Source organism: Tympanuchus pallidicinctus, unplaced genomic scaffold (assembly GCF_026119805.1).
Source record: "Tympanuchus pallidicinctus isolate F22 unplaced genomic scaffold, pur_lepc_1.0 scaffold7, whole genome shotgun sequence".
Taxonomy (NCBI): Eukaryota; Metazoa; Chordata; class Aves; order Galliformes; family Phasianidae; genus Tympanuchus; species Tympanuchus pallidicinctus.
This window is the reverse complement of record NW_026294791.1, coordinates 22,957,082-22,982,917: the sequence shown is the minus strand read 5'-3', so window position 1 is coordinate 22,982,917 and position 25,836 is coordinate 22,957,082. Positions and strand designations below refer to the sequence as shown.

Here is a 25,836-nt window from a genome sequence, read left to right as displayed (position 1 = left end):
TGACCAAGCTGACAAAACATTTCCAGTACAGAGGCAGTCCAGGAATTTTCAGCTACTTCCATAATGGAAGAGCTAAAGCCAACACATTCCATGCCTGGTCAGTCTGAATCTGCATCATGAACAATTCCACTTAGCATTAACTGAAAGCAACCAAAAGTTGTTCCTCGCTGAGAATTAAGGTGCAACAGCTTTGAACTCCTTACATCCTCAAATTTGACCAAATGTAAAAAACCTACAGATAAAAATACATCTACATCACTCCCAGTGGCTGAAAGGCAAGAAAACATTGTAATTAAACCTGACGCTTCTAAACGTGCAACTGATCAAGCAGCAAAGGAATTCAGTGCATTAAAAACAGCTCCATCCACAGCTGTCAAAGTTTCTGTACGACGCTTGACAAATCACTTAAATTACATGATTGTAGGCTGCTACTGTGTGACATTTCTTCTAGTGGGCACAATTTTTACAGTACTTCTGCCTTTCAGTTTTGTCATAAAATAGCCTCAAGCAGGTAATCAATCAGAAAAGTAGTACTGCTCTGTCCACCTCTTGTTCTTCAACTGTATACTATACAATCCAACTTGTAAGAAGAAAGCCACAGACATAAGGCTTCACACTGGTGTTTTTCTATTCAAGGACTCCATAGTCAATACAGAAGCAGATGTCACCTTTTGGAAAACAAGGCTTGGGGCTGAAAGAGGAAAGCCAGAAATCTCAGCAACTGTGAACTCACTGCCGTCACAAGTGAAAAGGTTTCTACACTTAATTCTGTTCTCTGCAGCAAAGAAGCAGATAAAGCTACAAAGCAAACAAGAAGTGTTTCAAAGAAAGAAAACACTGACACTGCTTTGACCACTGCTTTTTGCATCTAGGTTACGTGCAATCTTCAGTCCAGAGGCTCTGAACACGACTAACCTGTGGCACACTGGCACTCGTAGCCATTGGGATGGTCGATGCACTTGGCTCCATTGAGGCACGGTGTGCTAGAGCAGTCATCTATATCAATCTGACACACTGCACCACTGAATCCTGAAAGGCAGAACGACAGTGAAAATTCAGAGGCAATTTGAAGCATTTAAAACCAAACAACTGTATTATCAGGAATGATTTAGTAGCAAATCCTTAAAACCACCCAAACGTAAGCTTCAATCTAAACTCAAGTGCACCATTAAACATACACACCACGCCCTGGTTTCTTCATTCAACCCACCAATCACAACAGTTTCAATTCCTCAGGTCAGCGAAGGCTCAGTGTGAAAACAGAGATGGCCAAGTCAAACAGAAATAAAGCAAATGGAGCACAAGCAGTGGCTGCTACCGACCAGCAGCCTGCCTTTAAAACTGAGAGGCCATGAATGAAAACCTTCCAGTAATCAAGACAACTAACTGAAAATTAAACACTAATGCATACTTTATTAGAGCCTTCAGATTGGAATTACTGCAGCAGCAGGGAATGTGATGTAATACAGCACATTCTGTATCTTTCTACGTACTTTTTGAAAGAGGCAAACTATCAACAGGTTATGTCACACAATGCAGACTCTTAGGCACTTAAAGAAACAAAAAAAATCAAAATTCCAGGAATGTTTCTTGTAGGAAGGTACCAAAGGAAGAATGGAATATGAGCTAGAACACCATTACTCAATGAGAAGGAATGCAAAACAGGCTTTTGGTGAGTATCTTCCGGTGTCAAAACTTCTTGCGAGCCACCAGGAAGATAAGGGATGCTTACTTTGTAGCTAACACTGATCCTCCAGCTCAGCATTTGTCTTTCCATTCTAATAAAGTGGAGACCCAATCTGCCTTCTTCCTCATGCAAGCAACATAAGCTATACTGATGGAAATATGGCTTCTGCCTAAAAACCTATTAAAAAAAAAAGGCATGCAGACACTCTGATTTTATAATGTGTTTAGAATTACTGAACTACCTGTCACTGAGATATTCACAACAATGTATGCTCTTGCTGCATTCAACTCTTTAAGGTGAGACATCCAACCATTTCTCAACACTTAGCAGCTACAGGCACGATCACACTGCCAAACAAAACATGCCCTACTCCAACTTACCAGCGACTGCAATAAACTCAAACAGATGCTGTACCATGACTACAGAAACTCCGAAGAAACACTGCCTGCAGCCTTTCACTGGTTATCTAATGAGTTCTTGGTAAGGTGAAGCAGGAAAAGCTTCCAGAAGTACTCACCAGGAGGACAGACACAGAGGAACCGGTTTACTTTATCAAGACACTCTCCATTGTTCACACAGGGATTGCTTAGACACTCATCAATATCTTCCTCACAGTGAACACCTTTAAAACCTATTAAAAATAATATAAGAATTGACTGAAGGCTTATAAAAGCATCCCCACCAGTGTAACTGCTTCTTTTATTAGTATTGAAAGATTAAAGCTAGTTCTGTTGCAGTAAAATTTGCTGTTTGGACAGAAACTATGAGGGAAGAGGTATGTTTTCTGGTACATTTTCACCAGAGGTGGAAATGGATGCTGAGTGTCTGCAACTCCGTAACGGAAGAATTCTGTGTTGTATTTACAGCCAGTGTTTTCCTTTATTTGATGAGAAGGGACCATGTTTTACCTCCTTGGAAGGGCATCAATTTGAGAATGCACCCACGTAAGGTAAAACATAATGAAACAATCACAGCAAATAGCTAAAAAAGCCTCAAGTTAAACAAATGACAGAATAAAAGAAAAATGCTAAGAGAGGTAAAATAACTGGGACTAGAGTCCCACCTTCCACAGCAGATTTGATCTGAATAAAAATTTATTCTGGTTTTCGTGGTATTAAATGATCACCTGCAGGGGTCACAATCTTTTCGTTATACTTTACACAACTGCCCAGCTGGCAACATGCACGCTTTATTACCACTTCCTTTCAGAAAGCAAAATAGCAGACTACATAGGTCACTGGTATGCTGGATGTGTTAATTTTGGACAAGCATAATCTTGACTAACTTTTTTAGCACATTTTTTTCAGGTCAAAGGAAGCCTGCATTATGTGGGAGCATTTTAAGAAGGAAAAATACAAAAAACAACAATTTCATCCAGAAACATCATATGCACATCACAAAATACAATGACTCTTAAAGTTTGCACCTCCTTTGCTTCCATAAACATAAGTTTCTGCACCCACATTTTACTGAGCATAGCAACAAACACATTCACACACTCCAGGGTGGAGGACTACCTTTCCTCACGGACGTAGAGATTGGTTTCTCTCTCAGTCCTTTAATTGTTTTCTGCCTCCCCACACAAATGCCAAGTCCGCCTGGCTGGAGCCACCACAGAAAGCACTCTCAGTGTTTCATTTAGCCTCACCCCATTGCAATTTTGTGGTCCACCTCAGCGGAGTTGGCAATCTTCCCTCTGTTCCTCCTGACTTTTTTCCACATTTCTGGAAGCCCCTTCCTAGTCAGAACCTCCCCTCACCTGGCATACAGAGACACGTGAATCCTCCAATTTTATCCAGACAGGTGGCATCGTTTTGGCACGGATTAGAATGGCACTCGTTGATGTCCATTTCACAGCGAGGTCCTGTGTATCCCTTCAAACACTCGCAGTGAAAAGAGCCTTCTGTGTTCACACATTTCCCAGCGTGTTCACACGGATTGCTGTTTGCTGCAAGAAAGATAGGCGCGTGTGGCAAAACCTTTCCTCTGACCAGAAAAGCCACAGAATCCTTTATTAGTCATGGTCTTTTTCAGTGGTCATTCCTTCCTGACAAGTAATACAGGGGAAAGGACTGTTCACCGCTATCAGGAAAGGCTAGTGTGACTGAAGAGAACATGCAGCAGTTAATTGCTGTCAGAGGCAAAAAGAAAAGTTACCATCATTACCACAGGTCCTTATTAATAATAACAGTTGTTAAAAATAGAGCACTGGGTGGCAAGGATTAGAGAACTAGTGATGCTTTGAAGGCCTTATCTCTAGACCATCTTTTTGATTTACCTCTTTCCTGAGGCTGTCAATTTATCACCGGAGCCACAAAACCAAATTTGCCCTTCATATGTTCTCAGAAAGGAACAGCCCTTTTGTACAAGGCAGACTGAGGAATTAAATTCAAAGAAATGCCTCTTTCCAATACTTTCATACTGGTTAGGCGTTCCCCTCTTGCAGCACACTCCAGTACATAAACTAGCACACACAAAACTGTCAGCAAGTTTGTGAAAGTCCAGCTAATTCTCAAAACACAACAGGGTGATATAAGAGAAATACTAAAAGCCCATGCAATCACTAGTCTCAGAAAGCACTCATACGCTCATACGCTGGTGCCAAAGCCTTCATTTATTTCTGCTGCAAGGGAATCTGCAATAGCCCCCCCCTGGAAACTGAGGTACTTCTGTTGCACCCTGCAGGTCACTGCCAGCTTAACCACTGTCCCTGTGCGTGCTCCTCACACAGTGCTCTAACCCTGCTGCTCAATGAAAAATGGTTAAGTCCATCACCTCACTGTCTTCCATATTACAGAGGCTAAGAGGTTCAAGCACGGACAGCTACCCCAACTCAGCACATTGCCATGAGTCCCACACAAGATTTAGAACTCATCTAAAGATGCTGAAACAGAAAAGGGAAAGCAGGAAAAGAGAGTCTCACTTGCATTGAGCAGCTATGACAAAACATGTATACTTCTTCCTACATTAGCTTATTAAAAAAAGAAACTGACCCCTGGTTATCATACTCACCAACAGAAAAGAGAAACTTACCCATTGCACATTCATCCACATCCTCAGTGCAGTCTGCTCCCTTATGGCCTTGAGGACAGGTGCAGATATAATGTCCATTCACAGGATTGGTATCACACAGGGCTCCTTTCTGGCATGGATTGCTAACACATGCATCATCCAAGTGGCACAGAAGACCTAGAGAAGCATACAGGCATTCATTCAAAAAAAAAAGTGAGATACAGCAGCCAGACCATATATTACACAATCAAATTACCCATCTTGGTATTTCAAACAGAGACTCCCACATCCAGAGTCTTACAGAGCTCAAACAAGGCTTCAACTACCAGAGTTTTCACTACGCACTTATGGAACATCATATTTAAACACAGACTGTGACTTCAGAGGTCTCTTCAGCCTCCTGGAGTGCTGCAGTTGCTTACTACTACTGAAGTCACCTCCTGGGAGCAGTTAACTAGCTCTTCTCTCTTAACAAGAGTGATGATTATTCTGGGAGCTGAAAACATTTCCTTACAATATAAACTGTAAAACTCTTTCAGCTTAATACAAATAGTCCTTTGTTCCTAGCTGCAGACATTTAAGAAGTCTTTGCTCGCGGACAGTACATACTTCCTTTTGTCTTTTGATCGTAAAACACATAAAAATAAATACACCATTTTAAGTACATGCACAAACTTCAGAGTTATGAAGTATTTTTCTTTTAGCACAAGAGCTACAAAGGTTTCCCATCCTTACCTGCCTTTCCTTCTGGACAAATGCAAGAAAACGAAGCCACTCGATCAATGCAAGTGGATCCATTAGCACAGGAGGCCGTGAAGCAGTCATCAATGTTCTTACTGCAGTCATCCCCACTCCAGCCATTCACACAGACACAGGCATAGCCTCCATTGTGGTTGGTGCAGGTACCTCCATTCTGACAAGCGTTGGGCTGCAGCTGACATTCGTCAACATCTTCAGTGCAAAACTGGCCTGATGCACAGAGAGGAACAGGTTTTATTAAAGTGCACGCTGTGATACGAGAAGATTCCAGAACAGACAGCACAATAAGAAAAACACTTCAAATTGACTGTCACTTCTTATTCCGGGGACACACAGAAAGACACAAGCCTGAGAACTTCCAATAGTGCTGCTGTCAAATTACACAAGTCAACTGACATCCCTACACGGCCCCAAAGAGGGAGTGAACTGCAAATTAGCTGGAAAAGTTACAGGAAGAGAGCCAGAAGACAGCCTGCAGCATATATAAATACATCTGAGAAGATTTGAAAATGCAGCAGCCAGAGGGACTAAGGAGAAGAGAGCCTCACAATGAAGGAAACATTCTGGCCAACAGCAAAGTAACTGTCAGCAGAACTCACTTTTCCTACATAATTACGCCATGAATACTACTTTATAAGGAAGAATCTTTGAGATTCCTCTACCTGAAATATTCATTTTCTTCTTCCCAGTTCCCACACACAGCCTCTTTTTTTTATTTTTATTTTTTAAAGCCAATCCCAAAAAACCCAACCACATCCCTGATAAAATAACTACTCTCTAACAACACGGAAGATCTATTGGAAGGAAGAAAAGAAACACACACTGCATCTGGGAGCCATACAGAGAAGAGGTACCAAGTGCAACCTACTGAGATCACCTTCACCAGGCATATTTCACAGTCACAGCTCCAGCAATCTCTACAGTTTGTGCTTCCAAAAGCATTCACTCATCCACAACCACTTCGATCCATCACTACGATCTGGAAACTAGCACTTACACCAATATTTTGTTTAAATACTTACTTATCTCACGGTTTACCATTAGTCTGATGGTTTGGTGGTTTTTTTTGTTTGTTTATTTATTCTTATTTTGAGTTTCTTCAGTGGCTAAAAACTAATGGCTACGTACCAGTTGATTTCTTCCCAGGCTGCTATATGGGAGCAAACGTGCAACCACATCACACTGCTCACAGCCCACAAACTTCTTTGCAATAAACTATTTCCAACCTTTCTGTTACATTAAGAACTCTGAAACTGGAAGCTTTTTTTTTTTTTTTTAAATACTTAATTTCAGTATTTTTTCAAGGTTCTTCATAAAAAGCTGACATCACATCACATAACACCAGAAGACCTTTATCATATGATGAGATTAGATTAGTTTGATTTAAAGCTTTTTTTCTTTTTTTCCCCTCCAGCTGACCCCACTTCCCTCTCTAGCTTCCAGAAGCTTTCCACTAGCTGGGCCAAGACTGGTTTAAGTAACTGTGTTGCTATTACCAAGACCCTCCCCTTCTTCATTTCCAGCTATTTAATCAGGTGTACGGTTATATTTGTCTGGAATTCCCCTCTTATTCCAAGAATAAGAAACCTAAGGACTGGCCCCACGTCCTTGCTGCCAATTCTCCTAGGCTTCAGTTTATTCAGGATTGCCAATTTAAAAGCACTTATTGGATGTTGCTCAATTGTCACTGCATTTAATAATGGCCTACAAATTCTGATGCAAGCGTGTGCAGACCTTTAGTTCACAGAACAAAAACATTCAGTGTTTCTCAAAGTACACCTTAGCCATTTCCATTTGCGATACTCAAACCACGATTCCCCTTTTCAAACTACTTAAATAAATCTCAGCCTTCAGCCCTGTGAGTCCTGGACTTTTTCCCTTTGTGGCAAAAGAATAAAATGAAAAGTAGAAGTAAGAAAGGAGTTGCACAACTGACTGTTCTGTGCAAGCGCTCCTTCCTTCAGCAGGAAGACCTCAAGCCCAGGATTTTATCATTTGAAGAAACAAGATAACATTTCAGTAGCAGCACTAACAACAATAGAGCTTTCAGAATTAAAACTCATTTCCTGGATAACTTCAGAGAACAGTTGGGGAGGAAACCTAACACTTACATTGCTACCTACACAACAGCTCTCTGCACGATACAAACCAAAACCACGCATTTGTCATAGCAGAAGTTGCCTGTTCATTAGCTTATCAGCAACCAAACTGGAAAGAATTGGTTAGCTCAGACTGGTTCCTAGCAGTCATGTGTATCTTGCATCATCAACACAACTGACTTCCTTTAAAAAAAATAATCAAGACATTATTTGTTTATTATAAAAGACATTTTCCTTCTCCTCTTGGAGGAGGCCCAACAAAGATCAAAGAATGCACGCTCTCATTTGCAGCAGAACTGTTTTGCAGAAACATTCTTGCAGCACCTACATCCTCCTTTTGGCTGCAGCCAATTTAAGCTTGCTGTCACTGAGGCGTGAACCATTTTCAGCTCTGATGCTGCCCCACAGAAGCTCTATGCCTTTCTCAAATCATTTGTCCTGTGATGCACTGAACAGCACTCTTGAAATACAGTTTTCAGGTTTGGGTTTTTTTGTCAGTGGTATGTGGTTTGTTTTGTTCTTTTAAAGCAAGTTTGGTGAAGATTATCCCCTTAAACTGTCTGGATTTGCTACTGCCTTCCCATTTGAAATATCACAAGCCTTATCAACCCTTTGTGATGATTTTCTTTTTTCCCAGCACTTGCAATCCATTTCTGTAAAGGACAGTATCGAGTGACATCACCGCTGTGCTTGCAAGAACTCTAGGCTAGTCCATGTTTCCACCATCCTGCAGAAATTATTTTCATAAGGAGTAACAACACCTCCACAAAAGAGGAAAAATGCAGAGTTTAAGGTTCCTTGAATGATTCAACTGTGTTTCAAGAATGTAATGTAAACACATTATATTTGAGCTCCTTATATTGACCTCCATTCAGCGTCCCAAATGTATCATGCTCCTTTTGCAGCTATTAGATCACAATCACATTAGTGTTTAATTATGAATACGAGTGAAGCACAGCCTCATCTTTCTGCAGTTTATTTTAAAGAAAATGAAGATTAAACTCAGAGTACAAGAGAGGTGTAAATGAGGAATTAACTATTGCATTGTACTGCTGGCTACTTTAATGAAAAAGGCTTGTTCTCTACTGAAGCTCTAATTGAAAGCCAGATTTAAACAAGGTCCAGGCAAAAATGTACCAACCCAAAATAGCACAAGGCAAGCAGAACCTATCAACCTAATGATATTCATTAGCACCCATAGTCTCATCACCTCCAGGCAAAACAATAACAGGCTTCAGAAGATTTCAGAACTGTTTTTTAAATTATTACAAACATGAGACCAAGGTCTAAGGCTACTGAGCTGGTGAGAATGCAAAGCAACTCCAAGCTCACTGAAAATGCTTGAGATCTTATTGCTGATTTGTGAGCTGAGGGGCCTGTAGATGCATTACACAGCACAAAGTCTTCAAAAGAGAAATGAGACCCAGTATTTATAAGAAACCCATCGATTGCTTATCTGTGCTCTTTAATCTTGAAGTGTTAACAACACAAGATTAATGGTCAATATTGGTAATTCTTCAAGACAGTTTCCTCTTCCAGAAACTTGCGCACATCTATAACTGGCTTCCAAAAATGCCCTCCTGCAAAGCAGCAACACCATTTCATTCTCATAGAGACCAAACCATGGTCACAGCACTCAGCATCCCGAAAGGGCTGGGGTGTGCTCTCAAAATGGCCTCAACTCCTTGTGCGAACACCACCAAAAGATGAGCATTTTGGGCATCTGCTGCAAACAAAAGACCTGAGGATTCTGCTTTTCTGCAGCCCAGATTTCCATGCAGTGTCTGTCTTGTGAGCTCCTCGAATGGCTTTTTCACAGTGAGCATATGACACAAACAAGGACTTAATTTCAAATTTCTCAGTGAATAACCTTCACAAGATTTCTCTCTGACACTGGTAGATCTAAATTAAGTGAGGTAGAACTTCCCTTACATTTTACTTGAGGGATGCATCTTGACTTAACTGTAATGGAACTAAGCCTATTTACTCGTAGCAGCGCACTTGGTCACCTTTCCTGCTGTCTGCTTACTAAGAAGAATTGAGTCTTTCATTCATAAACTGAAACTCAGCTTCCAAGTGCAAACTTCTATTTGGCTTAACCAGAAGTTTCAACAGTTACTTCCCTACTTGTGCTTTTGCTGCTTTTACTTACATTTCTGAAAGAAACACTGCAAAAGCAGTGTGAGCTAGGGAAGATGTGAGCTTACTTAATGCTGCCAGCTCAGATCCACAAATCGTACACTTTAACGGGCATGTAAAAACACACATAAAACACAACAAGAAAGGAAGCACAGATTACTCCGAGAAACTAATAAAAGCCTAACCTGACCTTGATATTTGCAGAGCCTGGGAAATCAGCAAAATGCCGACTCAGGTTTTGAGTGACCTTGTACAAAGTAAACAGCAAGTCCATACTGTATTTCTAAATCGAAAACTAGAAGTAGAAAAAGGGAACAGCCTTCAATTCTTATGGCTTTTCACCTACTATGAAACTAAGTTACTTCCTGTACGTTTCCCTTCAAAAAAGTCGTAAGGAATACAGCAGACAGGCACATGAGTTGCTCCCATTGACAGACCCCTGGGCTCAGGAGATTCTCCTTCAGCAGACATAGGATTCAGTGGCCTGAGGCCCAGCATGCAGCTGTGCCAGTCTGCATCAATGAGAAATAGCCTCCTGCTTCAGCTCCTTTTAATACAAAGAAAGCAAAGTTTACAAAGGTAAGGCAGCACGTTAAATGCGTGCCATCCTACACAAAGACTAGAGTATTAGCTTCGGACGAATAAGAAACCTAAATGGTCACCATGGGAAGCTGCAACAGATGAATCCAAAAGCTGATGTCACTGAGCCATACACTCTGCATAAAATCCAATTTGAAGGCAGGAAACCAGACTGATCCTACAGCTGAATGCAGGCAGGACCTCCTGTCGGTTCAACCAGAGGTCTTCATTTTTGGCACAGCATATTTTCCATAAAGGAGAAAGTTTTCTTGGCCTCTTAACAGCTCTCCAGCAGTGAAGATTGCTGATACACAGCTGTAGTATAAGAGCCAAAGCCTCCTGAGAGGAGATCTCACATGCAGTTTACACACTAAAAACATTCAGTAGGACAAAGGACACAAACACATAACAGTGCCTTGAAAACTGAGCTGGGAGGAGTTCACTGCATCCATGTCTCATAAAATAACCACCACCTCAGCAGTGGACTCAGACTGAACTGGAAATAAGAATATCTTAAAAGCGTAGTGATGCTAGAAGAGAAAAATAGTTCAAGTTTGCATGAGAGCCACTGGAGAGGAAGGAGTCTGAGGATTCAAGACAGCTGTGCTGACAGCATCCCTTCAGCTTGTCACTGCCCTCAGACTAGCACTCCCATACAATAAGGTCTTACCAGCACTCTTGGAAGGGCTATCTAGGAAAACAGTGGATTTAGGTAGATTTTCCCCGAAAAAATAATTTTAATTCACAACATATTGCAAAGATTATCGTACAGTCTTTGAACGCCATCAGCGTGGCTGAAGAAAGCACGTCTCACTTGAACTGTTTAAATTTCTTCCCTCTTTCAGAGGACAACTAAGTCACAAGGTGAACTACATCTTAGCGAGGCTCAAGAACTGGCAACGTGATAAGAAATGGCGTTTGTGTGAATGGCAAACTCTAATTACAACAGAAGGTTAAACAGTGTAATACTTCGTGGGACCATAATGTTACTTCCCATCTCCAACCACCCATGCGCTCGTTCAGGATGCCAGCTGGCAGAGCACATCTGTCTGGGGAAAGACACTTCCCTGTCCAGTCCTCTCTTTCAAGGCAAGGCAAACACCACCCACGTTGCCTGAGTAACCCAAAGCACATTGCTCTGCCCGGTCAAAACATTGGTTTCCTCAAGTCGTTGTGCAAGACTCCTCAGCAAATGAAAACATGTAGGAAAAATGGCTTCTGGAACCATTGGGTCTCTTAGATAAATGGCATTTGTGACTAAATGCTTCAGCTTCCATGGTTCTGATTTGTGTATTAGGAAAACATTCAGTCTATCTTTAACCCACAGAATTATTTATACTCCTAGAGAAAATTAATTTATAATTAATGAATATCATACAGACACTGGAGCATTTAATTAAAGGCCTGGAAGATGAACAGTAGGCAAATGAATATTTATGTTGTCCAAGAGGAAGCCAGGGAACTTCAGAAAGACTCATCCAAGTGAGGTTGCTGGGCAGTGCAACAGCAGAGACGGTTTGCTGCAACAAATGCCAAGTACAATACAGAAGGAAACAGACTTCTCATGAAAGGGTTGTGCTAGACACTCCTTGAGGAAACACTTCAGCTTCCATGGAAGAGTTCAGTGGGGACTTCAACACAGCTCACAGCTTTCATAAACAAAATAAACATCACTGATGAGACATTTGACTGCAAGGAAGAACTACTAATGCAAACAGTTGGGTAACAGCAGTGCTATCACTTCAGTTTAGAGCACACTATGCAGCACTGAAGCCACCACCTCTTAATAAAGAGACTGAAACTGGGGTAGAGATCAGAATCTGATAGACTGATTGAAGAGAAGAATTTCATAAGAGACTTACTAAGCAAATATTATTCAGAAAGCAAGAAAGATTATGATAAAAGTACAATAGAATGGTTATTGCAAGGAAGACACATAAGTGAGCAAATATTTTCTTTGTATGTTTTGCCACCTGTTGTAATTTGCTGACACAAGGTATCATTAAAGCAAAGAACTTCAAACTTCTCTGCAAGAGGCAGTATCTTTGTAGAGATCAGTGCTCAGAGCAATGAATGGGTAACTCTAACAGGAAAGGCTCTCACGTGCACGATGTCCTGATCACATCCAAATTCCAGACCCTCTGGTGAGATCTTCTCAGTAACTCTCTGTGGAGGATCCAATGAATATAATTGCTACTCAGCTGCAAGGGTGGCTGACACACGAGTTCAATGGACTGAGTGTTTCCATCTTACCTTACTTGCACACGTCTTATTAAAGGTCTGCACTGCTTAAGTGCTGAGATAGTTTTGCCTGGATAAAGAGCTGGAGCCAAATACTTTTTCCCTTTTAGAAGGCTTCAGAATGGAGAAGCATCACAGACATGAAAAAAGTGCTCTGTGCTGAGCATATGGCAGCAGCTTAATTCCCTTTGAAACACACAGCTACAGAGCAGCAAAGCGGTAACAACCATTCCCAAACTTCAGTGATGCTTTCTTTGTGTGTTTGTTTTTTAATTTGTTTGTTCCATTTGTGGGTTTTGTTTTTGGCTTTTGGAGTTTTTTTATACAGACCCTGTTTCACCTTGAGCAAAGTCAAATGCTGTCCCGGATACCAAATACTTTAAGCAGTTAATACAGAACTTGAACAAGTGAAAATGAATCTCTGCAACTCTAGTGAGCAAAAATCTGTGTTTATTTTAGGCTAATACAATGGGAACAAGAGTTTAATTTCATAACTGCACTCAGAGGCATGCAGCAGAACTAATGGGCTTTTATGAGGGATTTTACAGCCTCCAAATACAAAACTCTGGGCTTTAAGAGACATACACACACCCTTATCCACCAAGCATTGCTCTAAATTGCTCCACAGACTACTGGGTGGGGAAGTCCTTTCTGACAGTGCTATTCAGAGCCAGCATTACAAATGAATAGAACAATGGCCAAGAAAAATCACTAGTGCACTGATGATGGATTGGTTTAATATGGCAGTGGCTGGTGAATGATTGGGCACAGCAGAAGGATAAAAAAAAAAAATCAAAATGCAATAGATATCACCATGCTGTTCTCCATTTCTCTTCTCTTAAGGTCCTCTGGAAAAGCCAGTAAGCCAGGGAAATCCCTACCACAGAGAAATTTCTGCAAGGCAAAATGTAACAGCTGGAACTATACTGACAATAAAAGCTTCCTATTCTTAAGCTATCTCAGCAACACATCTCTATTGATTAGCCAAAGATAAATCACCTCTTCCAAGTATGATGGAAAGGCAGAAAATGCCAGCAACAAGGCAGCTGCAAGCAGCACAAGTGCGAGCTGTCAGCCTGCTCTGAGGCACACATCCACCCACCGGACCATGGTGGCCTATTTGTTTCAGAGCCAAACAGATATAAGATGGACTGAAAGCTCAATACAACTCCAAAAGAAACTATTTGGCACATATGACTGCAAAGAGCATTTCCCAGCTTGGAAAGTCACCAAAGGCACAATGGAAGAGGCAGCAGCATGGTTTAAATTGGATGCTGTCATTCTGTCTTTGGATCAATTCAGCCATTAACACCTGAAGTGTTTTATTTCTGCTACCTCCCCATCAAGGCCTGCTGTGGAGAAACAGAAAGCAGCAGGAAGCAAACTGGAGGTTTATGTAGGTGTTCCAGAATTCATACTGAGTAGAGTACCAGCGCTGTAATTTGTAAGCCCTGCAACATCAATCTGCTGCACACAACGCTGGAATAAGGCACCACAAGAACAATAACCAGCATCCTATCTGATGCTTCCAATCATTTGCGCTCCCAAAGTTGGAGCTGCCAGCTCTGGAGCTGGCCACAGGCTCCCTTCTCCCTTTGTATTTGCCAATTCAAACATGAAGGGAAGAAAAAGAATCATAATCCCTCTTGGCCTCTCTCAGAGAGCTGCCTCTTGGAGATCCTACTACAGTGACAGCAAATCACCGGCCAACTTTGGCATAGACAGCTCTCAGTAAGTACCCAAAGAGCAGCAGTGCTTTTTAATACAAGTTTGGAGAGGCACCAGAAAGTCTGCCATCGCTGCACAAAGGGAAAGCGATGTGCACACTGCAAGTCTGCCCATCAGCCAGAACCAGAGCAGGGAACAACCCTGGGAGCACTCCCCAGAAGGTAGGAATCAATCAGTGCTTTCCAGAAAGTAGCAGCATTGCACATTCTGTCATTTAGGAGGCTGCTGTGTTCAAGATTTATGATTCACATAATAGAGTATCAGAGTTGGGTCCACATGCTTTCAAGCCTCTACATACTCAAGCAAGGCAGTATTTCAGTTTTACTTTTTCACACTAAGCATGGCTTGTTACCATGCATATCCTAACTCAGAAGCTAGGGAAAGTGGTGCTCGGCAAAGTCTTAAAAAGAAAATACCCGAGCATACAATCTTACCTAAAAACGTTAAACATTAGCTTTTTGATGTTTATCCTCCCTTCTTAGCAAAGAAAAGTCACGCCTGCCCTGAGTTTAAGGCTGGTGTTTTCAAAAGAAAACCAAGGTAGAGAGCAAATATTACTCTAATTAAATAGGACCCAAATCCTTAACTCCTCCCCTTTGAAAATTCCTGCCTAAAGCCCTGCAGAAAAAGTAACCCTTGTGCTAGCCTTTAAGAGCATATGACCAAGCTAACAGCTATTTTTAATTAAAAAGCACTGCTCTGGCTTCCTGAAGAGGTTTTCTGCTGAAGACAAACATTTGCTTCTTAAGCCAGCTTCCAAAGCGGGCGTTATTTGGTGGAGTCAGCTGTTAGCACACTGTGCTTTCCTTGAGACAAAGGTCTCCTAGATAGAATACACAGTTTGCCGGAGCCCCTTTTTGGGGAAAGCCTAAGCCTGAACAAACACAACTGCCATGGGAGCCTCACTCTCCCAGCCAGCAGGAGGAAAATGAGAGGGGGAGGACAGGCCAAGCCGCAGGGCAGCAACAGAGCAGTGCAGGTCTTCCCAAAGTGCCTGAACGTGGGCACAGCACATCTCCAGCCCCACAGCTCATCCCACAGCTCCCAGCGTGGCACTGCAGGAGGAAACAGCCAAGGACTTCACTCGATGGAGGATGCAAACCAACCTCTGTTGTACTCTGTCCCTGAAAAGCGACCCAGGCCTAGCACGGGTTCACACTGATCCTCCAGAGCACTGCGCACTGAGCAGGAGCCCTCCTCAGCCAAGACAAACAACAGTGCTTACAGCAAGTGTTACTTCAGTACCCAAAGCCTTCTTGACACAGAGCTCCATAGGTTAGATCAACACAGTAAACAGGTGCATTTTAAAGACAGCCTTGTTTCTTTATCTGAGCTGTGGTCTGGAATAACTGAGCAGCCCTTATAACCCTGGTCTCACTGGCTCCTTGGAAGGGCACCCTCACCTTCACACAGTTTTACAGTGTGACTACCACCACTTTCTCTGTATCAGCTCACTCGGGAGACTTCTGTGAGTTTTAATTCCTGATCCCAAACAAGAAGTCATGAGCTGGCTGGGATTTTTCCTAGATTAGCGAGTCAAAAGGATTCAGACCAACAAATACCAAAGCTGGTTCAGAGCAATGGTGGCTCAGAGCGGGGAGAGAAACATCCCTCCTCGGACAGCAGGGAGCCCCTCTGCATGTTTAACTGCTGCAGAACCGCAGCATCAAGCACAGTCTTTACATGCCAAAGACATTAGCCAGGATTTGGGGCCATTTTGAATCAAATCACACTCAATGCACACCCAGTTCTCTGGCCTGCCAGGCAAAGAACAGACTTTATCTTTTACAAAAGTATCTATTTCTGAGAAATCGGTGACAGCGTCTTGAGAGGACACCATTTTTTTGGTCAGGACCAATGTTTAAGACTGGGACAAGATAAAGTCATACTTCAAAAACAACAACAACAAACAAACAAAAAAAAACACCAAAAAACCCACCACAATTAACATTCCACAACAGAAAAGATCTGGGGCAGCTGCACAAAAGCAAGTCCAGGATCGTCCTGCCAATTACAGATTTAGGAGGCTGACAGTCATTGCAATCCTATGAAATATGAGAACTTTGCAGGTGACAAAAACATCAGTGACAGCAGGAATTCCTCATCATTATTGAAAGGCAAGATTTTATCTTTCCGGAAAAAGCAGCAAACGAGAAGGAGAAGGCACACACTGCAACAAAGGAGGAGCAGTGGGCTCTGTGAGAGGTGTAGGAAATCAGACGAAAAGCAAACAGTCTCTCAAAAGCTGGATTCCAGTACCAAACAGAGGAAACATTCGAAAAATGTGTGCTTATGCAGTCCAGCCTACCACCTGTCAGAGAGCCACAAGAGGCAGATGGTTACCAAAAGGAACTGTAACAGATTCTGTTTCAACAGAGGATACTTCAGTACTGCTTTACACAGAACTGTTCCTCACCGGATGGGATGGAGGCTTTTCATTTCCACTGCTGCACTATAAAGACTCATTAGGACAGACACCTTAAGAGTTGTTTGCTCAGTTCTCCCTTCTTCACTAGCCTCAAAGATGATTTACAATGTTATAAACCGTGTTTGTGCAAAAGATGGACCAGCACTTCTACTACGTTTCCTTATTGCTGGGTAACTCATTTTTATTGTAGCTTACTGCTACCAGAACCAGCTGCAAATTTAACCTTGAGAAAGTCACGTCTCTCCACATCTACTCCAGTAGTCCTCACCTCCAGTCTGGATGTATATCCTGCATCATCCTGGTCATTCATGAAGAAAGAGACTGAAGTCAGTTCAAAGAAAACTTTCAAAGCTTACACCTCTGAGATGTCATGAAACACCATCACTTGCCCACACGTTTACTGGGCAAAAGGAAAGTGATGAATGTTATAAATGAATTCTTAAAAGCCAGTGGGCAAGGAGCGTTTCAGGGCACAGGCTTTTATGTAAAGCAACAAACAGAAAGCCCCAAATAAAGCCCTCTATAAACACTCAGACCAGCAGTAACACTGCAGAGGAATGCTATTGCTAAGGCATCCTGTGGACAAGGGCACAGTGCTACTGCCCTACATATTTCAGACATGACGACGCGAACATGCATAGCTACTTCTTAAGACACTCATGTTTTAGTTCAAGCACCAAAACTGGTGCTGTTCGTTTTGGACAAGATAACTCAACTCCCAGGAGACTCTAATGTTGATAGTTCAAGCAGCTAAACCACTGTTTCCTCAACTGTGAGACCAGTTTTAGCTCTCAACTGACCTGATTCTTAAAGTCTACGAAGTCAATGGCCTTGAGAAGCCATTATCTAAAACCACTGCTGCGTTGATAACCTTAACTTCACCATAAACAAAGGAAATTCTCAGAAAAAAGGATTCAATTAAATTGTTTTAGAAAGCCATGGGAATATAAAGCTTGGTGAGTTCCTCCTCCCAGGGTTTCACAGGAGAGAAGCATCGTTCACGCATGTACAATTCTCTGGATAGACCGCACAGACAAAAGTAAGATAGCCTAAAACTTGGCTGCAGCACTGGCAATTTGTCTTAATGTTAGTCGTAAGACCAGAAGAGGCTCAGAGGGAGAACCATCAACTGCACTGCAAAGTGCTTCAGTGATTAATCAGAGAGAGAATCTACCACAAAACCAAACAGAATCACAGCCCTTTACCACCATGGCCTCTTCCAGGTGCAGAAGTCATCCCTGGTTGACAGCAGCCACCCACCCAAACCCTGTAAGCCAAGCTAAGTTTATGGCACTTTCACAAATCAAAGAAACCCCTGGCACATTTTAAACTCACACTGTACACATTCGTAATCCATTATCTCCCTCCACCATGCTTCAGGAACAACCCTGAGATTGGTCTGTTACTGACATGTTGGAAGCCACATCAAGGTTTATAATTCCTGTGGCATGGAGCAAGACTTTAGGAAACACTGAATGATTTCTGGCTCTGCACCCAAACTCTTCATGCTTTCATTTGCAAGCAAGCCTTACCAACTTCAAATAGAGACGCGGTATAGAAGAATGGTACCTGCTCATTAAGAGGAAGACTCACTTTCTCCTGTTTACATCTAGTTTCAAAGAGCTATGCAAGCAGTGCTGCATTTCCCTCCCTTGTGTGGTTTTAACTTCACTTAAGAACATCCCATTTTAAAGTTAATGAGGGTTCTTAAGTACCAGGTCTCCTTGACAGTCAAGGACAAACAGTTTTTAATGAGATCGATGCTTTCCAAGGAGAAAAAACCTGAAAATGAAACCCTTTGGTCCCTGGTAGTCAAACTCCTCACACTACATTTGTCTGAGCTACCAATCACTACAGATGTTCCGATATCAAACACAGTATTTTCTAGGTAGAGAGAAGAATGTCCTCTAAGTTCTTCAGAACTAATGGAGCTCATTCAGGCTTAGCTCCAAAACAAATATCCCAATTTACTTACTGAAAGAAAAAATGCACATTGCAATATGGACTCCATTTGCCAGTTTTAAGGTTGTTCCATTTCCTATGATTTTAAAAGAAGAGTTCTACCCAACTGAAAGTGTGCCAGCTAAGAATGACTAACATGATTTAACAGAAAGAAAAAAGGAAAAACCCACAAAACCGGAGGTATTTGTTTATTTCTGAGGTATGGGGACATTTTGTGACTAAAGATGACACTGAATTTCCTGTAAGCTACTTCCTTACATCACGCATAATGCTTTCTTGAAATACATATTTTCCCCTGCTACAGACATACTCAGAATAAAGCAGATTCACTTAGGAAGCAAAAGTAGCTTCGCTTGTCAAAGAACTCCAGATGAAAATGAGCCAGAGCAGCCAAACAGCAGTAGCAAAAGCGTAAGCTTCTCATGCATCAGATTCTCTTCCCTCCCTTTTCCCACCCATGTTTTCTTGCAGACTGCTTCAGCTCTTCAGCAGTGCTACTATCCACATAAGGATTATTATCTCACATTAAAAACAAAATGTATCAGGAAATCACTAATGAAAAACTTGAAATAGCAAATCCATGGTTTGTGCTTTTGTAAAATACACACCCTCTTACAAACTAATCCAACAAGCAGAAGCACAACTCGGAGTCGCGCTGCATGGTGCCTGAAGAATCACACCACTTCTCTGTCAGAATCATGTGCACATAAGCCTGCAATGCTGAATAGTGCAGTGGGAAATGTCTTGTAATGTGGTAGCTTTGATGCAAACAATCTTGCTCTAAAGGCTTCACTGACATCTGTGCCTCAGACTGCCGAACAAGTACAGATGTGAGCTACGCTCAGCCTTTTGCAACTTGCATTGCACGTTGGGAAGAGGCCAGAAGTCCCACGTCCCATTCCTGTGAAGTGTGCCCTGATCACACAGGAATGATGCCTATTGTACGCACCTGTCCACTGCGGGGGGCAGCGGCAATTGTAGGTGTTCACGCCGTCCACACATATACCCCCATTTTGGCAATTGTGATTTGGGCAGTCATCAACGTTCTTCTCACAGATGCTCCCCTCGAAACCTGTTCAAAGCAGAAACAAAGCAGACTGAAATGGGTCTTCCAGTCTCTTTTGAAAGGGAATTCATCCTTTATGCAGCTTCCTCCACCACCCTCGTTTTTTCCCCCTCCCTTAAAGACTTGTCCTGTTAACCTAACCCTGATGAACCAGAACATAGCAAGCTGACCAGAGACTTCACTGAATGCCTCTGCTGATGGCATGTAGGTCAGATTACACAGAGCACTATTCCGGACAAGTTCTTCCTGTAATGAAAAGGTACTTAGCGTTCACTTTGTGAATACCCCAGGATTGTTTATATGCTGTGGCTCCATCAAGGTAGATCACATATGCTTTGAAAATGAGCTTCCAAATTCCTGATATGGCCCTGTTCAGCATCAGGAAAAAATCAGTCCATCAACAGATTAGCCACTGCCCAATCAATGCTGATAAATTAAGCCTTGACTAAAAAGCAGAAGAAACCAGATGCTGAAAATCAAAGTTCCTCATGACCACAGTCACACTCAACCATGCTAGAATTATTTTTTCCCTTTAAGTAAGGCAGCTGTCAGTAATCCATCTTCCCCTCGATTTCACCTGCTGCTTTACCTCACGCTTCATTAAACAAACCTGCCACTTCTGCTGGTGAGATAGCTATTTATCAAAGCACAAGTGGATGCATGCTAGTGTGGATGAAGTAAGTGGTTCCAGAACACATGCATTAATTTAAAACATCAGCTTTGCTTCTTCACTGCTTTGGAATGTAGTATTAACTTGACACAGCCCTGTCATCTAAATCTATGCTTCAACCCCCCTCCACTTTTGATGTCCTGTTCCAGAAAGTTCTTTAACATCTGCATCATGTTACACGAGCCCTCTAAGCAACATCTGATCCTCTACGGAGCCTGCTATGTGGCAGACGAGTCTGAGACCGTAAAGCTCTGAAGCTACTTCTCCAGATGATGGTTGCTCCCAAGACTGCTGCTCCTGAGGCAATTAATTCATGCCCACTCCCACCTTCTGAGCTTCTCCAGTAACGCAGGGAAGTGTTGGAAGAAAAGAGGAGCATTGCTGCTAAACCATATCAAATGGACTGTCACCTAGCAGCAAGGAAGAATAGACTCAACATAAAGGTACCTGCAGCATTACCCTCTCTCAAATACCTTCTCACCTTCACCCAAAGAGCCTGCCAATTTCATCACAGTGGGGTAAGTTAAATTGAGGAGAAAAAAAACCAAAACAACAACATTTAGTCTGAATCTGTATCCTCACAGCAGTGTCTTCCTGGCAAAAGCTGTATCAGCTTGCTTTTGTGACTGAGGAGAATTATCCCGCTGACCACAGATTGCACTCATGCCAACAGCATGATTAGTATGGATAGACACCCAGAACAACAAGCCAGAAAGGCTTAAGCTCCTATCTCCTCAGCTTGGAGGATGTGAAGACTAGTCCTGCTTCCTCGTGTGTAATAAACAAGTTCCCGACATCAGGCATCTATTTAGAACTATCTATTTAAAACACTGCAATACTGCAACCCACCTAATTTGTGAATAAAGCTGCTCTAGGGAAATTTAGCTTTCACTCTTAAAACCAGCCCTTTAGAGTCACAGTTGTTTGGGCCGAAGCACTGACATTGGAGCATGATGTGCACAAAGACGTTGAGACACAAACTTTTCCCAAGCTGGGTCCAAGGACCTGATTTCATAGTTACATCATCCGAGTTTTTTCCAGAAAGCCAAAGAGTTCTGATGTATTTGGACACCTGATGCTGCTTCCTGCTTCCCCCTGTGCTGGGATTAACACACTGCCCTTTGCTTTCCGCACAAGAGCAGCCTGCAACCCATAACCTTACTTACATCTCCAAGCACAGCCAACCGCAGAATGGGAACCACCAGGGGAAAAGCGTTCCCACTGTTAACAGCATGTTCTTCCTCCTCTAGCACACGGAAGGATACAAGTAGGTAAGTTTACTCCTATGTCTACATCAGCAACCTCCAACCCACCCCCAGCACCATAGGTGCAGTTGTCTCTGAATACTAAAAGCAGATATTAACATCAAGTTGGAAGTTGGATTTCTTGCTGCACCTCTGGCCATGGGTGCTGGACACCCCCCTTGCTGCACGGGGCAGTTTGATGCTCCACCGTGGCACAGCGTGAGCTTACTTCCTCTTCCCAGGAAGTGTTGCAGCTCTCGTAAACAGCCTGTTCTGGCCTGACAGATAGCTTCCTGAACAAGCCCTTGGAATTCCCTAGGGTCCTTATCTTAGTTAATGGCTAATTATTTTGATGGATAACAATGAATAATCACTTTCCCAGCTAAGAACTTCCTCTATTGACTTGTTTAACATTCCACTGAAGGTTAGTTGCCAAATGAACTCCTTTTTTGTCCAATATTTATAACTACGAGCTCATTCTTATAATGAAAGGACTTGCTAGTGCTGCAGGTTAAGTCCCTTTCACAGGAGTACTTTTTGCTATGACTGTTATGACTGATCCAGCCTGCCTACTTGTCTACACTTTTGTCTTATCTAAAAATCAGTGAAGCCCAGAGGAAAGGCAATTATGCTACTCAGACAAATTAAGCAGTTGCCTTTCATACAGATACAACACTGACAGCATCTCACCACTCACGCTTGCCACAAATGCTGACTTTTTCCTAGTACACGTGACTTCATGAATTTCCTCATGGAATATCTGTGTAAACCCACAACCAAAATGGGAACCTGAGAGTTGAAAAGCATCAGCTTGGCTATATTGTACATACACAGCACTTCAAACAGTGGAAGAAAAAGAAAGGTGCTGAGACAGTGTAACTCCAGGTCATAGTTTTTCTCCCTATTTCAAACCTCTCATCTTCAAATACTTGTATTTACACAAAATGAAGTTCATTCAGAAGCAAAGAAGAAAATTTCTAGGGGAAGCAGAAATTTATTTCAGTGCCAGTCCAGGAGTAATTTAATTATGCTTAATGTTCAATTCAGGCACAATCAGTTCCTTCAAAACAGCTTCAGAGATCAGAAGACACAAAAGTCATTTTGAAGACCATTCCAGATGTAACTGCTTCCTGCCACTGCATCCCTAGTGCTGAGCTCTGGTAACATCTTCACACAGCCCAGAAAGAAGGGCTAGAGCAATTCCTTTTATAGTCACATTATTACGGGCACTGCTCCAATTCAGAGAGGGAGTCTAAAGAGGAATTCCTAGCCCACAATCTTGGCACTGTCTTCCAGACGAGCAGGACTTGTTCACTTCTTCCCTGGGCGTGACAGGCCACTGCTTCCAGCACTCCAGAGGTGTCACAGTAAATAGGGCACTGTAAAGGGAAGGAAGTGGCTTGGAGCCTTGCTTTTATCTTACAGTTTAACATCAGCAGCGTGGCCCCCTTCAGCCCCTCTTCTTTTTTTTTTTTGTTTCCCCCTCCTGTTTTTCAAACGATTTGTTTTAAAAATGAAATCAGCAAAACAACACAGCCAATTTAAACAAATACAGGAAACACAGAAGTGAAGGCTCTCAAAGCAGCACTAACTCACCCCCTCTCTACAAGTTGTGTTACAAGTCCAAAAAGGCAAATTTGAATCCAAAACCTCTGTGGGCAGTGTGGGTGCGTAATTGTTACTATAGCAATCTCATTTCTCTTTTCTGAGCATCCTTGAACCAGCCCACACACTCTTCTGGGGAAAATGTGCTCCTACTCAGACGTGCATCTCTGTAAAAGTGACAAAAGCATCCTGCCTTATCAGCATCACAGCATCAAGCCCTGCAGACTTCACCTCTCTCTCCTCTTCCCCCCACCAAGATGTTTCTGCATCAGATCTCACATTTCCCACACTGGCTAAATAGATCTTAGAAAATTCTCAACATCAAGGAGAAGGTCTCCAAGAAGTACTCTTCACAACTTCAGTTCTAAATGCTTCAACACAACCTCAGCTAATCCTCATGAGAACGCAGTGAATTCAGCATCCATGACAGCTACATCTTTTATATAAATAACAACAGCAAAAAAATGTTGAAGGGAGGAGGGCTTAGCTCTCTACATTACCACACACTAACTGTTCGTGTGCCAGACTGCAATACAGTTAAGTGGAAGTCTAGTCAAAGGCATTTCCAAACAATCAGTTTCCCAGGGACTGAATTACACAGTAAAAAATACCAACCTACACAAAAAACAAAACAAACCCCCAAAAATGATATGCAAAGAATTGTATGATTATTAGGTGGGGATGAGACTGCCAGGGTGCTAAGCAGGTGCTCCCAGAGCCCTCTCAGCAGTACGCACAGCATCAATACAGCCCATGGTACTGAGTAATGCTACCCCTGTCATGGATGAACTCAGAGCAGACAACAGCATCAGAAAATACATTAAAAATAATTTACCAGGAAGCATTACGGGGCAAAAAGGTTGTAGTGAGTTGGAAATAATACGCTGTCAGACTTGGAAATACTGGAGGAGGAAAAGAAAGAAAAGGAAACTAACGTGCTTTAGGGATAGGGACTGAGAAGGAAAGACAAATATTCACCTTCATTCAAGCACTGAAGTTAACCCTCTCTGACATGAAACATGTCTCTACAGGGGTTACATTACCAGAGTGTATCAGGACATATTCTGACCTTGAATGCATATTAGTTTTTACTTATTTAACACTCTGCCTCCAATTGGGTTCCAAAGAAATCTGTTGTTTTCTGGCTGTGATCCAACCAGTCCCATCACTCACCCACCCATTATACCTCTTCTTCTTTTCACACCATAAAGTACTGACACCCAGAAAGTTAAGCTCCTAACTGAGCTTCTGTCATGGTTTTATGTTTGTTTTTTTGTTTGTTTGTTTGTTTTCAGTATTCCACATCAAAACATCATGTAGTGTACGGGGCATTAAAGTGTTAATGCTCCAATTCCAGGTACCTATCCCTGTACATTACAGAAGTCATGGGATCTGGCCCTTCTGGGTGGGGGGTGGTCTCTTACTGCCCAGCAGTGCTTTCCTAGCTGTTCCAAGCTCTTCAGGTTTTACTCAGTCTCGGGAACTCTCTCTTTCCTATCTTGTTTGATTTATTAGTCTCAATTTCAATTAAATTGTATTATATTGTGCTATCTTGTATTCCAGTATCATAGTAAAATACGTTTTCCTCCATAGATTGTTGCTGCTTTTTTTTTTTTTTCCTCCCTTCCTTCCCATTCTGTGGGCCCAGGGTGGGGGGGAAGAGGCAGGAGCCTACTGCCCTCCCTTGTCACAGGCATAGATTGATCTAGTCAACTCCGTGACAGCTTCCCACTTGATATTTTGCCTCTCAGCCTTACATTACAGAGACAAACACTCCCAGGGAGAAGTTTTCAGAAGGACATCGAGAGCAATGCAGTGACAAGGCTACAAAACCAAGCACTTGCAATGAGCAGCGCTTACCTGGCAGACAGTTGCACTCAAAGGTGAAGTCACTTGTCTGGTGACAAGTTCCTCCATTCATACAGGGTGATGGAGAACATGGCACATAGGTGCTCTCGCAGCGATGCCCTGTATAGCCTGGCTTGCACTGGCACCGGAATGAACCATGCAGATTGATACAGGTCCCACCATGATGACAAAGGCCTGAGGTGGCACATTCGTTCACATCTATCTCACACTTCTGGCCAGTGTAGCCAGACTGACAGATGCAAGAGAACTTATGTCCAGATACGGTACAGGTACTTCCATTGGCACAAGGTTGAGAGGTACAGGCATCAATCCACTGACAGTCCTTTCCTGTAGGATGAAGACATAAGAAATTAATATGGAAAACAGTTCCACACATCATGCTTCAAGCTACCCCCCCCCCCCCAAAAAAAAAAAAATAGGCTGGTGTACTACATCTTAACCTAAATCATGTACGTAAAGTGATCACAGGAATTATTTTATATTTTAGAATATCTGAAACAAAATTAACCTGCAGGTTACAGGAGAAAGTTTGTAACCTATTTATACATTACCAGCAAGATACAGAACTCTGTGATTTATAAAAATAACCCATGACCTGAAATCGTACCACACTGCCAGTCACTCTCTTGTTCTACTTTCCCTTCAAGAAAGGAAGGTGGGAATTTCCGTGCTTCTCCTCAGGCAACCAATTAACATTTTCCCACTGAAAGATTTTGCTGGCCAAATTGACTTCATTTTCTCTAGAAGG

General features: G+C 42.4%; 1 protein-coding gene across 1 annotated transcript in view; it reads right to left on the bottom strand.

The window, feature by feature from the left end:
* The window catches only part of NOTCH2 (notch receptor 2), an 80,414-nt gene that overhangs the window by 36,282 nt on the left and 18,296 nt on the right, over window positions 1-25,836 (bottom strand). The window contains exons 4-10 of the mRNA XM_052665803.1: window positions 25,080-25,415; window positions 19,584-19,706; window positions 5,435-5,668; window positions 4,721-4,876; window positions 3,447-3,635; window positions 2,205-2,318; window positions 916-1,029 (exon numbers count right to left, since the gene is read on the bottom strand). Of these exons, the coding sequence (XP_052521763.1) occupies window positions 916-1,029; window positions 2,205-2,318; window positions 3,447-3,635; window positions 4,721-4,876; window positions 5,435-5,668; window positions 19,584-19,706; window positions 25,080-25,415 (1,266 nt within the window). The remainder of the gene's footprint in view (window positions 1-915; window positions 1,030-2,204; window positions 2,319-3,446; window positions 3,636-4,720; window positions 4,877-5,434; window positions 5,669-19,583; window positions 19,707-25,079; window positions 25,416-25,836) is intronic.